The sequence below is a fragment of the Camelina sativa genome, chromosome 10 (genome assembly GCF_030686135.1).
Source record: "Camelina sativa cultivar CO46 ecotype springtype chromosome 10, ASM3068613v1".
NCBI classification, from domain to species: domain Eukaryota; kingdom Viridiplantae; phylum Streptophyta; class Magnoliopsida; order Brassicales; family Brassicaceae; genus Camelina; species Camelina sativa.
Genome location: NC_141889.1, coordinates 438,465 through 452,834, shown reverse-complemented (window position 1 = coordinate 452,834; position 14,370 = coordinate 438,465). Strand labels below are relative to the sequence as shown.

The window sequence follows — 14,370 nt, the reverse complement described above, 5'->3', positions numbered from 1 at the left end:
GAAAATAATAATGTATGATTTACATATTTTTAATTCTAAATATTGTTCTTGATTCGTATTTTTAGTGGTAAATTATGTGACCATTTACATATTTTTAAGTACAATTCTTTTTCTTTTTGATTAACAAGAATAATGTATGATTTACATATTTATCATTCTAAATATTGTTCTTGTTTCATATTTTAAGTATTTACATTTTCATAAAGAACATTTACATTTTACAGGTTTTTTTCTCTTCTCTTCTGGTTCTTTCAGGAAGAGTGATATAATCCTTTCCAAGTTTTACATTTTTCTTCTTTTTTCCATTTTCTTCTTTTTTCCATTTTCATTCTGACAATCGGCTGACGGCCCATGTAATGTAAGCAAAACCCAAATTATATTTTTAAGTTTTTTTATTATTATTATTATTATTTTGTACCCCAAGAGACTGGGACTTGACTCACTTGAGATTTAAACTTGTGCTCAGAGATTTGATTCTTCCAGGATTCAAGTCGCCAGATTGAATTGCAGAGAAATGTGAAGAGAGAAAGACACCATCATGATCCATTGAGCCTCTGTACGTAGCGAGATGTCTTCTCCTCTCTTTGATACATCCCATCATAGCTATACAAGCGGAGGATCTTATCTGATTATCTGATTCAGTTATGATCCTCGCAAGTTCAAATAGTAACGAACTTCATACACGACGACAAGCTCTTAAGATATAGGAGAAAAAGACTGTGATGAAACAAGTTAAAATACTAGGATTGGGAATAGATAATACCAGTAACCTTTAATTGCAGTCAGAAACATTGAGGTTACAGAAACAAACTACTAGTAAACTATCACATTACAGAAACATAAGAGTCTCAACTTGACCAGGGAAGACAGAGACTGCACGACAATACCACCAACCATCAACCTTGTGTGGAACCTCACGGTCTGTGATTCCTTCAATCTCAATTTTTCTGAAGCTATCTTTGTTTGGATCATAGAAGAGAACACGATATGTGGATGCACGCACAAAGAGTGGTGCCAAAATAATCTCACCAGCGTTGGTGGCGCTGAACAGTTGAAGTTCAAAATCTGTTGTCCACCCAAGTAAACTAGGCAAATCAAAAGTCTTGTATGACCATTCCTCATTCACAGCATCTTCTAAAACCCACAAAGCAACCTTACGAACAACCGGATCTTCAAAGAGAAGGACAGCAAGCTTTCCCTCGTAGGATGTTAGCTTTGAAGAAGAAGTAAGAAAGTTACCACCGGCGGTGTTGTCAGGTCCACTGATAAGACGAAACTTTTCAGAGCGAACATCAAAAGTCATGACTGCAGGTTCATTTAGATGAGCGCCAGTAAAAGCTCCAAAAAACAGAACACCATCGATGCTCACATCTCATCACATGTAGGAGAATGGGGAGGAGCGTCCTCAAGCATCCTCCATGATTGCTCACCATATCCGATCGTCAAAACCCCTAGCTCCTCGGCTAAAGCAAGGTTGTTTCCAATCTGAGGTCTTCCCATTGCCACGCACAACACTTTATAACAGCTGTCAACGGGATCAAAGCCTATGTAGTGGTTTAATCTCTTAAACTCTGAGTTGATACTAGGCAAGACAATCGATCTTCTAGTGAAAGGATTGTAGATGACGAGTCCAGAAGCTGGTCCGTAGCAAATCAGACCGTGGACGGAAGGAGAAATGGTGACTCGGGATATAGACTGGTGTGTCATGTTGTAAGTGGCGACTACGGAAGTAGAAGAAGAAGAGGATGAGGATGCTTCATCTTCATCATAATTTATCAGGGGCAGGCGCAGAGAAGACAAAACAATTGTCTCTGCAAATGAAAGTGAAGAGAAGACCTTGCTTGTGTTGTGGTCGAGTAGTCAAAGAAGAGGTTAGATATGCGGCATCCCTGATATGAATGTTTATGTTAAAGGATTGTATTATTATTATTATTGTTGTTGTTGAATGAAATGATACAACTTACATATATATATATATATATATATATATATATAAGCACAAACCATAAAAGACATAATTAAAGAGAATATTATAATTAATGTATATTAGAGTAATCTATGGGATTTGAGAGTAATCATAGATATGATAATACTCTTTCTTTAATACCTGAAACCCTTACTGAGGATTGTAGACCTCCAGAGCTTCGACACGCTGAGGGATCGCAATAAGGTTTTAACTGGAAACCCTTGAGCTGTGGCCATCTGGAGCTCATAAGGAAGCGTATAAGACTTTGCAATGTCATCTCCAACGGCAATCTTCTTAGTCCTACTACGCCTACTTGTTTCTCCAATTTCGATTTCTTGTTGTGGGGATTGGGGAAAAAAATTGCCTAGCACAGCCGAGATTAGGGTTTGGAATTGGATCATCTTCGAGCTGTTTTTGTTCTGGATTCGAAGATGAGGACGATAAACCCAAACACAACTCCAATAAATTCTCCTCTCTGTATCACTCATTGTTCTTTGGATTCAGCAGCTAGCTTAGTAAAAATTCAAGCTTTGCGTAAAACCTAATAAAATCTGAAGAAGGAGAAGAAGATGAAAAGAGTGTTAACACATAGTTGCTATTTTAGTGGTTCACAAAAAAGATTTCCAAAGTTTATGAGAATTGCAGCAGCAGAGCTTCGTTCATCAACAACTGGGAGAAAAAAAAACGAATTGCACAAAATCCAAAACCAAGCTTTCAGAGAAAAAACAAAATGCAACTGGAGCAAATGCAAGTAAGTAAGCACCTGGCTGGCTCTCTGCACAAACAATGGTCAGTAGACTCTTTTGGGTCAAACTCTCCACTTTACATGAAACTGAAAGATAGATGAAAGAAAGATGTCGTCGAGCAGGGCTGGTAGTAGATAAAGACTAGACTACAGATACAGTGTGTAGAGAGACTGACTAGTAGAGAGTGGAGTGTAGAAAGACCGGTTCGGTTTTCTTAATTTGATCAGGTTCATGATTTAGTCTGGTTATTTAACTGGGTTAGTTTTTTAATTAATAAAATGGTTAGACACTTTTCTTCTTCTTCTTTTTCCCTGATTCAATTTTGGATTTCATTCATTGACAGTTGACAATTCTCCCTGATTCAATTCTTACTTAATGATTCGTACCAATGTTTTGGCGTTAACGTGCTCAAATATAATTTGAATAGGATTTAATTTTCACTCTGGTTCTAACTCATTTATGATCCCAAATTTGTTCGTTCCATGTTTATAGATGTTTTTTTTTTTTTGGCAACTCTCGTCCTGTTTTCTATGTTTTGAAAGATTTGTTTGTTTACTTGATTCCATTGATTTCTTATAAGTTGAAATTCTGAGAGGCTCTTTCTTAATTGCATCCTCCACCAAGACGCTGTCGCAAAGCCCATTAGGGCCCATTCATATATTCTAACCAGTATGAGATTTATCAATCCGACTTTAGCTCAGTTGGTAGAGCGGAAGACTGTAGTAGTTGCTGTAATCTTTAGGTCGCTGGTTCGTTTCCGGCAGGTCGGAATTTCTTTACATTTATCATCTATTATATTTTATAGAAGCTGCATGTGGCGGCGATCTATTCGCCACTTTTGCTATGTATTTAATATTTATTACATTTTAGGAAAAGGAATAGAAAAGTTCATACAGAGACCAGAGTTTCCAAGTACATAACTGTGTGTATACATTATTAACTAATTTTTTTTTTCGCGCAAATAAAATTGATTGTAGATGTAAGTTATTTGATAGAGAAAGAAAACAAATAAACACAAAAGTTGTACGAATCCATGAGGTTAGATTTTGTTCAAGAAACTAAGTTTAAAGTAGTAGAGTGCTTTTTCATGTTTGACAATAAATATAAATGACATGGTTTAGATGTCTTCTCTTTTCTCTTTCACAAAAAAAAAAAAAAAAAAAAAAGTCTAGGACCAGAGAGGCAAAATGTAAAATTTTAAGTAGAAAAAAAGAACAAAAATAATTTTAACTATACTTTATATTAAACTATTAAAGAATTGGATAGTTACATATGTTATATTGCATTGCATGAGATATAGAAACCAGACTTAAAACATATACAGTATAAGCATACAACGAACTTAGACATCGAAACTCAAATCAAACATTTGAGAGAAAACGAATCTTCCCACTAATAAGTGATCAAAATTTGTTTTTGTTTGTGAATACGGCGGCACTAAATAAGGCAAGTTACGATCAAAATACGAAGACACGTTTCACTTGTGGATGTTATGAATAATTATGCTACACCAATAATGATTCTTCATTTCAACTTTTTAAGAAAAAAGAAGTGAGGCTTTTGTTAAAGTCTATCCAATAATGAAAATTCAAAATTTTTAAATCATCATGAGACCCAGCTCTACTCTATATGCATATGCTTTTGGTTAGAAAGAGACAAGACACTAAAGAAATACAAAGAGTTGTTGACCTACAATCCATTTCTCCATCTCTTAGTGAAGAAGTAATTGAATTTTCAATTTTTTTTTTCTCATTTTCTTTACATGAAACACAATAAAATGTACTTCTCTGAATCAATTTTAATTGAGTAATAATAATACTTCTTGCAAGAAATATAAGTTAACCCATCTAGTCAAAAATTAATATAAGGTAACCAACACATATTACCCCCATAACATAAATATGTATATATACAGTATTATATATTTATATACCCCTACTAAACATAAATTTCTCTTTATAATATTTATATATATATATATATGTATATATATATATATTTCCAAAAATAAAATAAAATTCTATTTCATTATATTTTGTTTCGGTACTGTTGGCATGCTTTATACCGATCATTCAAGTCCTTAAAACTTTTACAATAAAGTTATACAAATCAATAAATATGTGCTACAAATGATTTTCATATATTAATTTATCATACCAAAAAAAAAAAAGGGAGATATGAAATGGAGATGTCAATATCAAGGCAGCTGCTTACCGAGTAAAATAATTACAAGTGGACAAAGTGATGAATATAGTGCGAGGATGCTTTTTTCATCTTCTTTAAAACGTAGATTCTATTATACTACAGCCTTTTACTTGAACTATGATTCTATTATAGACAGCAAACTCTTTGTTCAAAAAAAAAAAAAAAAAAAAAAAGACAGCAAACTAATACAGAGAAGATTGTGGTCTTCCAGTAATAAATGAATTTCGTTATTAACATTTTCTTAATCTTCTTCTAGAGTTTTTTCTTAGTGTCCATTTTATCCAATCATGAAGGTTTAAAATTATTTAATTTTCAGTAAGACCACTTATACTAATAAAGCAACTTTAATCATATAACAAATAAAATAAACAGAGTAACAATAATATATTTGATACAAGACAGGGCTCTTTAACTAACAAAATCTTTAGGAGCTGCATACTTTCCATGATCAATAGTATCTTATATCAAATTTGATAGTATGTTTTTCTTATGTTAACATGCGCTACAACTTTTTCGGTTGGTACAATACCACATTTTTTAGTTAAATCAAGTCTCGAGTGTTTTTTTTTCTTACCCCTCGTAATTAACTACCTTATAATATTTTTTCAAATAACATTAGAATATATTATAATTTCTGTTTAAAATACTAAAACTGAAAAAAACATTAAATTTGTAAAAATCTTTATAAAAAAAAATCTTAGTTCTCATCAAATAAATGTTATTAGACTTATTTAGTCATCAATTTAAAGTCAAATTTTTTTACCACGTTTAACATTTGAAGAACGCCAAAACGCGTTACTTTACATGTTTACACATATAATTTACTGTATTTGTTTTGTCTAATTCCATTAGACATTTTTTTTCTGTATTGCTTCAGAAAACGAAAGTAACCATATCAAGCGCACTCAACGACTCAGTTGTATAAATACTTACTTACATCAAAGCTAAATTCTCTCAAGAAACAAAGCAAAAGAGAGAACAAAGGGAAAAACATATTCCCCTCTCTTTAGATTCTCAGTTTCTTTTCATGAATCTAACCCCAATTGGTCTCTTACCCTAATAGAGATCTGAAGAAAGAACAGCTCAAAACCTCTGTTTCTTCTTTCTCTAAGGGTTTTTTCTTCTTATTAGGCTATCACCACGGCAATGGATTCGTTTACTACTCAGAAAACTAAACCAAGAAAGATGAAGAGGCTTGCGAAGAAGTCTCGTGTTCAGATACTCTTTGATCTATTTTTCCGGGCGATGGAGATAATCGTGGTTTTGGTAACAGTAGCTAAGCTCTGTTATGAGCTCGTTATCACGTTTCAGGACTCTGGTGTAGCAGCAGTTATACTCGCAAACCGCAGTCTTGCGTTCGCTGTAGGAAACGCTATAGTCATCGCTCTGATTGCTAAATCCGGTCTTCTCTTGAATCAAGAACTTGATCCCAAGTGCAAAAGAAACGATCTTTACGAGGAGTTTGTTCGGGAGAGCTCAAGGAGAGACGGAGGAATCTCACGAGCAGAGGTCAGAGAAATACAGAGTGAAGCAGAGAACAAGGCTAAACAGAATATCACCGAGAACAAAGTAAAAGAGAACGAAGAGAAACAGAGCAAATCTGAGAAGAAGACGAAACAGATCATCATTTATGAGAAAGGAGTGAAACAGAGCAAACCTGAGAAGTTGACAAAACAGATCATCTCAGTGAACAGAGAGAAACAGAGTGTCGTAGTTGAGCATGAGGACATAACTGTGGAGATGGAGAAACAGAATTTGACTGAGAAGAGACGAAGTCAGAATTACCAACGAAGCCAGTCGGAGAATCTTAAGGGTTTGGAGAAGAGTTCTTGTGGAAAGTTGAAGAGATCGGAGACGGATGTATCTTCTGAAAGATTTGATTCCGATGATGAACTCCGATACAAGATCGAGTCTTTCATTGCAAGGCAGAGAAGGAATCAAAATGAAGATTAGGTTTTGTATAATTTAGATTTTAAAATACAAAAAATAAGCAAAAAAAAGAAAAAAAAGAAAAAGAAAAAGACAGTGGTTTATGCAAAATAGCATTCACGTATATATTTAAGTGTTTGTTATGTCATAAATATTTCTTTCGCTTTTTTTTCTCTGTTTTGTTTCTTTGTATAATTTTTGGTAGTTCTGTTATCTTTGTTCTACATATGTTTTTACACCACTTGTGGTGTTGTGATCTTCAAATATTCATTTTGGAAGAATACTTATCCGTTACAATTATTACAACAAATTATTCATTTTGGAAGATATGAAAATGAAAGGATCCATGATGATAAGTTTCTACAAAAACTCCAGAAAATTACTTATTTTCTTCCATATATAGAAGAAAATCTATATAATTTTTAGATTTTTTTTATATAAAAAAATCCATTTATGACACCAATATTTTTTTTTTTGAAATAAATTATTCTAACAAGAAATTAGTTTTACTTACTCAATTTGCATATTAATAAGGCCAGAATTAGAGAGAAATAAGAAAATAATGTTTCCTTAATCATTATTTACAAAATTGGTTTTTCTAATATAAGATGATAGCTAAAATGCTGTTGACAAAAATTGAAAACGCTAACATTTAATAAAAGAATTCAAAGAAAAGGTAAAACCTTGTCAATGCTCTCTCTAGATTTGTTGTCTGAGATTTTTGGCGTTTGTAAATTTGGGAGCCGTTCTCAATTTGGAGTGTGAGAGAGGGAGAGTTATATAGATCTCTCTTCCTTCTTCTGTCCCCTTGGTGTTGTTTTTCTTTTTTTTTTTTTTAATCTACAGGTAAAACAAATATCTTGAAGAATTCAAATCTCTTCTTCTCTCTATCACCTAAACCCTTTGAATCTCTCGCTTATTGAATTGAATCTTTAGGGTCTCATTAGTTTATGTTAATTTTCTCAAACGCTTTAGAGGATTGTTTAATTTCTCGTAATGTTTGGGGATGAATGTAACGTGTTTGGTTTCTTTGGGATTAGTTTTTTTATGTTCAATGATTGATTGTTAGACAAGAAATAAGAACAGAGTTTTTTATTCGTTTGATTTGTGATTCAATAGGAACTTAAATCATGTCGGATACAATGGTTGCTCATGTGGATCGTCATAATAAAATAGGTAAGCTACGATATATTTTAATCCTTTTCTCTATCTGATAATCTAAACATTTTCTGAAAGAGCAAGAATCTTTTGCAGATGTTGAGATCTCAGACGATGACAAGAGATTAACAAAACTTGTCTCCCTCAAGAAGAAAGCAATAAATGCTACGAACAAGTTTAGGCACTCAATGACCAAGAAAGGTCGAAGGCATAGCCGCGTGACGTGTGTCTCAATCGTTGATGAAATCGACACAGAGGAGTTGCAAGCGGTTGATGCTTTCCGTCAAGCTCTTATCTTAGACGAACTACTTCCCTCTAAACACGATGATCATCACATGATGCTTAGGTTAGCCCGTTCCTCTCTCTCTCTCTCTCTCTCTCTCTCTCTCTCTCTCTGGTTTGATTTCTTCTATTCTATTGCTCTAACAAATCGAAATATATATCTCAGGTTCTTGAGGGCAAGAAAGTTTGATATGGAAAAGGCGAAGCAAATGTGGGGTGATATGCTTAACTGGAGGAAAGAATATGGTGCAGACACGATCATGGAGGTGACATTAAAGGCTCTCTCACTTTTCTTTGACTCTCCGTTTTGTCTCTTTATCTCCCTAAAGTTTCTATCTTTCTTGTTCAAGGACTTTGATTTCAAAGAAATAGACGAAGTGGTTCAGTATTACCCACAAGGATATCATGGTGTTGACAAGGAAGGAAGACCTATCTACATAGAGGGGTTAGGCCAAGTCGATGCTACAAAGCTGATGAAAGTGACCACAATCGATAGGTACGTCAAGTACCATGTGAAAGAGTTTGAGAAAACTTTCAACGTTAAATTCCCGGCTTGTTCCATCGCTGCGAAAAGACACATTGATCAGAGCACAACGATCTTGGATGTTCAAGGCGTGGTATGTCATTCATATAGGCAATTTGTACTCATTGTTTCTCTGGTAGGTGGTATCATCTTGGACTAATTGGATCTCTATGTGTTTGAAACTTGCAGGGCCTTAATAACTTCAACAAAGCTGCAAAAGATCTTCTTCAGAGTATTCAGAAAATCGATAACGATAACTACCCTGAGGTTAGGTTCAGTTCTGTTTTTTCTTCTTCCTTGGGTTGATTGATAATGTGGTTTTGACACGGAACCATGATTTCTTTCATTGTAGACGCTGAACCGTATGTTCATCATCAATGCTGGTTATGGGTTTAGATTTGTATGGAGCACAGTGAAATCTTTCCTTGACCCAAAGACTACAGCAAAGATTCACGTAAAGCTTTCCCTTTCTCACTTAAAAAGATCCAAACTTAGTTAGTAAACAAACTACTCTTTTTTTTTTTGTTTATTAATGACAGGTTCTTGGCAACAAATACCAAAGCACACTGCTTGAAATCATTGACGCCAAGTGAGAACTTCATTACTCATTACTCATTGTTAGATGTGTAACTTGAAACTGTTGCTTTATCTTCAAATATGTTGCCCAAAACTCTCTCTCTTCTCATTGTTTGTTTAGTGAACTGCCTGAGTTCTTGGGTGGTAAGTGCACCTGCGCAGATAAAGGCGGATGTATGCGTTCAGACAAAGGTCCATGGAACGACCCTGAGATCTTCAAGGTTGGTTCTCTACCTTATGTAGATCCTTTATTAGAAACAGATCTTCAAGGTTACTTCTGATTCATATGTAAACTATATGTATAAAAAAACAGTTGGTTCAGAACGGTGAAGGTAGATGCCTGCGGTGGAGCTTGTTAGGGATCGAGGAAAAGACAATCTCAGAGTATAAGAACGAAACACAGGTAAGAACCAGCAATAACGATCTTGAATTCTTTTTGATATTTGGTTTGACTTTTTTTTTTGTCCTTCACCATAGCAATAACGATCTTTACTTTTACTAAAAACTAACCCTTTTTGAAATTTAGAAGAAATGTGAACCTTTCGAAGCAGAAGAGACTAACAAGGAATCTGCTGGGGAGAAGGAGAAGAAGTTCATTGATAAGACTGTGGATGCTGCTGATTGGCCTACAAAGCTTCACAAGGCTAACAACAACCTCCCGGTCCCCGAGCCTAAAGGTTAGTATTTCTTGGTAACGGAACCGGGCCTTGTGTATAAGTTTCTTACTCCGTGAAACTCTAAATTCAGATGTGTACTCGGCTGTGGATCCGTTGGAGAGGAAAGGGTACTTATATGGCAGCGTTATGGCATTGCTAATGGGGATAGTGGGCGTGATGAGGCTAACCAAGAACATGCCAAGGAGGCTCACGGAGGCGAATGTGTATAGCCGTGAAGGCGGCTCCGTGTATCAGGACGACGGAGTGACGGTTATGTCGAGGCAGGAGTATATGGCGATGTTGAAGAAGATGACGGATCTCGAGGAGAAATGCAAGTCCATGGAAGCTCAGGCTGCGTTTTCTCTGGAGAGGGATAGGGTTCTAGATGCTTCACTTTGTCGTGTTGACCAGTTCGAGCTTTACTTGTCTGAAACCAAGAAGGTAAAGCTCTCATTCTCTCGCAATAGTCTCTTGCTCTGTTTTCTCTGTTTCTGTGATTGCTCTGTTTTAAAAAAAAAAAATTTAGGCACTGGACGAGACAATGACGAGGCTACATGAGATGTCGGCTTACATCGAGAAGAAAAAGAAGAAGAAGAGGAAGGTTAGAAGAAACACCTATAAAACTGATTCAATGCTTTCATTGCTTGCAGAAATATCTATTGATTTCTATTGTTTTTGCATTTTCAGTTCTTGTTATTCTGAAAGACTCCATCAGAGGGAGTGCCGACAGTAACTTCAGCCTTGAGCCTCTAGCTTTCCATTCACTGTCATCCTTTTAAATAAGGATACAGGAGAAAATATAAAGACGAAGTCTTGTTCTGTTTGTATTTAAGGACTCTCTATTTCTCCTCTTTCTTTTTGTATAATTTGGTTTGTTAATATATAAACCTTAAAAGACCCATTCGTCATCATCATCATCATAGAAGAGAAAGAACTAATTAGCTTTTAACATAAAATGAGATGAGAGTTGTTCTGTTTCATTGGGTTTTACTTGCTCCTCTTCTTAATAAGTAGAGAAACCTAAGAAGGGAGAGAGAGAGAGAATGCAGAGATGCTTCTTCTTCCTTCTTCTAGAAACAGAACATTTGCTTCCTCTTCTTCTTCTTCTGGAAACAAAAACAATTTTGACCGGTCATATAATAACTGAATTTGAACAAAACAATTTTGGATTTTGGGCGTTAAAGGGTTAAAAGAAAAACATACCTGGTGCTGAGCAATCTCTTGACGGTCAATATAAGCGAGTAATTCTTCTTGTCTCATCAGAGCTTCATAAAGAGCCTGCTCCAAATAAGAAACGGAGTTTAGAGAGCATGAAATGTCTCAGTTCTAATTTTGGTGGGGTTTTAGTACCATAGTATTCAGTTACCTTCTTAGTAGCTATGAGTTCGGCTTCAAGGGCGTCTACACGGCAAACAGCTGCGTTAAGCAGTTCCTCTTTCTCACAAGGCATCTCAGATGGCTTTGACTGGAGCGCTCCAACTTTCTCTTCAAGTTCAGTTAACTTCTTCAGCACTGAATTGAGGAGATCAGCTTCCTCTGTGGCAGCGTTTCCTTCAATTTGCGATGCGCTTGTTGGCGGTGGAAGCTGCTTGGTCATAACACGGTATGATATTGAGCGGAAGAATGTGAGAATCGCCATCACAAAAGCCATGAAAATAACTAGACCACGAGCACCGAAGCTTTCATAATCCTTTGGGACATTTGGAGGCATACGAGCTCCTGCGGAAAGAGATAAGAGACCAAAGTTCAAATCTTTTTTTCTTCCAGTGTCAAAAGAGAAACTTTCTTCACTTGAGCATAAAAAGGTTACCTTTTGACGGAACTCTGTTGGTGGCGGCGGGTTTAACCTTCCAGGTGGCGTCAACAGCTTTGTCAACCATTGGAACATACTCATCATAACCTGCAAAACTACCGGCAAAACTCGTTTCACCAGAACCTACTTTTGCCTGCAAAACAATCACGAGGACTATTCAGAACCATTGATCAAGTAATCTTAAAAAAAAAAACAAGACAGAGAAAGTGAATTTATATATTATACCTCTTCACGAACAGGGTTCAAGCGGAGATGGGAATAACTCTTTACTGCTTTTGGGGATACAACGATATCTTCAGCATCAGAACCTGATTCTGCAGTTGATGTGTCACTTCCTTTTATCCATGGATAAGACGGCTTTGCATAAGCAATGACTTTCCCCTCGCTGTTTAGAACTTTCACCACCTGCTTCGCACGGTGAGCTCCCCCATGAAGTACCATCTGCAATAACAGTAATCCATTTGTTTCAATTTCTGAAATCATATAAACAGATAATATGAAAGTTTGGGTGTGTAAAGAGAAACGAAAGATTACTTACTTTCACAATCTCCGGATTTTTCCAAGGCCCTTTATCGGAAAGCATACAACCTCCCTGATCCGCGCAAGTACAAGCACCTCCCAAGAAGTCAGGCAACTCGCTGAAACAAATGAAAGATACATCACTGATGTAAGCAAAACACAGAAGAATCAAGTAACTCAAGAAGGCAAAAAGAATTAGGAGTTCAGGCTACGTACCTAGACTCGATAACCTCGAGCAATTTACTCTGATACTTGTATCCAAGTACCTACATTACATGATGAAACAGTCCATAACGAATTCCAAGAGCAGTTTAATGAAGGCAGTTATACCAAAAACATAAAAATGTATAAAACATACATGAATCTTAGAAGTTGTTTTGGGGTCTAGAAAGCTCTTCACAGTGCTCCAAAGCAGACGGAACCCGGGCCCTGCATTGATGATAAACATCTGGTGGAGGGTCTCAGGATAATTGTTTCCATCAATATTCTGCAAGCGTGTAATAAGCTCACGAGCAGACTTAGTGAAGTTCTTCAATCCCACTCCTTGAACGTCCAAAATAGTAGTGCTTGAATCAATATACTTTTTAGCAGCAATAGTGCAGCGGGAAACTTGATCATAAAACTCCTCTCGAATTCCTTAACATGATATCTTATATATCGATCAAGCGTAGTAACTTGCATCAGCTTGTTAGGATCAACTTTCCCAAGCCTCTCGATATACACAGGCCTGCCTTCTTTATCTACACTGTGATAACCGTGCGGGTAATATTTAAGAACATCATCAATCTCTTCAAACTGAAAATCCTGAATAATAGTGTCGGTACCAAAGTCTTTCCTCCACTGGATCATATCAGACCACATGTGCTTTGCTTTCTCAATGTCGAATTTTCTAGCTTTCAAGAACCTCAACATCATGTGATAGTCATCGTGTTTATGGGGAAGCAACTCGTCCATGACCAAAGCTTGTCTAAACTCATCAACCGCCTGAAGCTCCTCTACATCGCGAACATCCTCGATGGAGACAGAACTGACTCGAACATCGCTTTTTCTTCTCTTCTTCTTGAGAGAATGCTTGAACTTGGTGGATGCATTGATTGCTTTCTTTTTCAAAGAGCCGATTCTTGTTTTCCTCTCATCTTCTGAGTTCTCAAAATCAGACTTTCTTTCCTTTTTTTCATCACTGCTCATAATTCCCTCAAAACCTGTGAAAAAAAAAAACCTCTTTACCAATCCAAAAACTTTCAAGAAAAACAACAAACAGCTGAAACTAGTATGACCTAACTTGTTAAAAGTGAGGCTTGTTGTAAAATAGTAGAACCCTAAGAACCCACTAGGAAAAAAACGAAATTGCAGAGAGTTTCGCTTCTCATTACTCGAATAAAACTTAAAAAACAAATCTTCCTTCTCTATGATGGCCTTTATGCTTTTAGTGTGAAACCCTCGAAAACTCAACCGCAGCAGCAAAAAAAAAAAATCGCATTGAAAGAAATAAGATGGATCCAAAGAGAAGAAAGCAGATCTGATATACTTACATGGCCTTGCGAATCGATCGACCGGACCTGACATCTTAAGATTGAGAATGAAGCAAAAACAACTATCGCTCAAATCAAATATAATAATCTTCCAAACCAAATCAATCCAACGACACACGAAGCGCTCACTTTTTTTTTTTTGGTTTCTTGCGAATCTAACTTTCTCAAATTAACTAGAAACACTCCTAAAATTTCGCAAAAAAAAAAAATTAACGATAAAAGGAACAAAATTTCAGAGAAGTAAAAGGTGGAGTAGAATTCGGAGCTAACTATGGAACTTGTATATTTTATTTCACTATCAATATGTTTATCTAATTTTGTTGGTCAAAAATTAAAAATATCTAAATATTTTATTTAATGACGCTCTTCACCCCTATTATTTACACTCTTTTCATATTCTGAACCCCACTCTATTTTTCCTTCACATTCTCATACCACCACATATATTAATTTTTTCCTGATTTT

General features: G+C 35.8%; 2 protein-coding genes and 3 pseudogenes across 7 annotated transcripts; 2 read left to right on the top strand and 3 right to left on the bottom strand.

The window, feature by feature from the left end:
• Positions 1 to 746: 746 nt before the first annotated feature.
• On the bottom strand, positions 747 to 2,860 carry LOC104716198 (F-box protein At2g21930 pseudogene; annotated as a pseudogene). Its single transcript, XR_755959.3, has 3 exons — positions 2,730 to 2,860; positions 2,108 to 2,517; positions 747 to 1,889 (listed from the first exon to the last, which is right to left on the bottom strand). The product of XR_755959.3 is annotated as an F-box protein At2g21930 pseudogene (transcript).
• LOC147935695 (putative F-box protein At4g38870 pseudogene) lies at positions 1,366 to 2,367 on the bottom strand (annotated as a pseudogene).
• Positions 2,861 to 5,696: 2,836 nt separating the features above from the next.
• Positions 5,697 to 7,129, top strand: LOC104716197 (uncharacterized). The gene has a single exon (XM_010433582.3). The coding sequence runs from the start codon at positions 6,064 to 6,066 to the stop codon at positions 6,868 to 6,870; it is 807 nt and encodes a 268-aa protein (XP_010431884.2). The 5' UTR covers positions 5,697 to 6,063; the 3' UTR covers positions 6,871 to 7,129.
• A 260-nt stretch (positions 7,130 to 7,389) lies between these two features.
• On the top strand, positions 7,390 to 10,942 carry LOC104716195 (phosphatidylinositol/phosphatidylcholine transfer protein SFH2). 4 transcript variants are annotated; one of them, XM_010433581.2, is made up of 14 exons: positions 7,390 to 7,522; positions 7,966 to 8,022; positions 8,101 to 8,350; positions 8,453 to 8,552; positions 8,637 to 8,903; positions 8,999 to 9,076; positions 9,162 to 9,263; positions 9,349 to 9,398; positions 9,507 to 9,606; positions 9,699 to 9,788; positions 9,915 to 10,062; positions 10,133 to 10,482; positions 10,568 to 10,642; positions 10,729 to 10,942. In XM_010433581.2, exons 2-14 carry the CDS (start codon positions 7,977 to 7,979, stop codon positions 10,741 to 10,743), a joined length of 1,671 nt encoding a protein of 556 aa, XP_010431883.1. In that variant the 5' UTR covers positions 7,390 to 7,522; positions 7,966 to 7,976; the 3' UTR covers positions 10,744 to 10,942. The 4 variants fall into 4 exon arrangements, with proteins under 4 accessions (XP_010431883.1, XP_010431881.1, XP_087324169.1 ...); XM_010433579.2 differs by having other exon boundaries at positions 7,423 to 7,522; positions 9,912 to 10,062; XM_087468043.1 differs by having other exon boundaries at positions 7,475 to 7,692.
• On the bottom strand, positions 10,893 to 14,076 carry LOC104716196 (phosphatidylinositol/phosphatidylcholine transfer protein SFH6-like; annotated as a pseudogene). Its single transcript, XR_015567818.1, has 9 exons — positions 13,906 to 14,076; positions 12,732 to 13,575; positions 12,590 to 12,639; positions 12,393 to 12,492; positions 12,080 to 12,295; positions 11,852 to 11,987; positions 11,408 to 11,760; positions 11,245 to 11,319; positions 10,893 to 11,147 (listed from the first exon to the last, which is right to left on the bottom strand). The product of XR_015567818.1 is annotated as a phosphatidylinositol/phosphatidylcholine transfer protein SFH6-like (transcript).
• Positions 14,077 to 14,370: the final 294 nt, after the last annotated feature.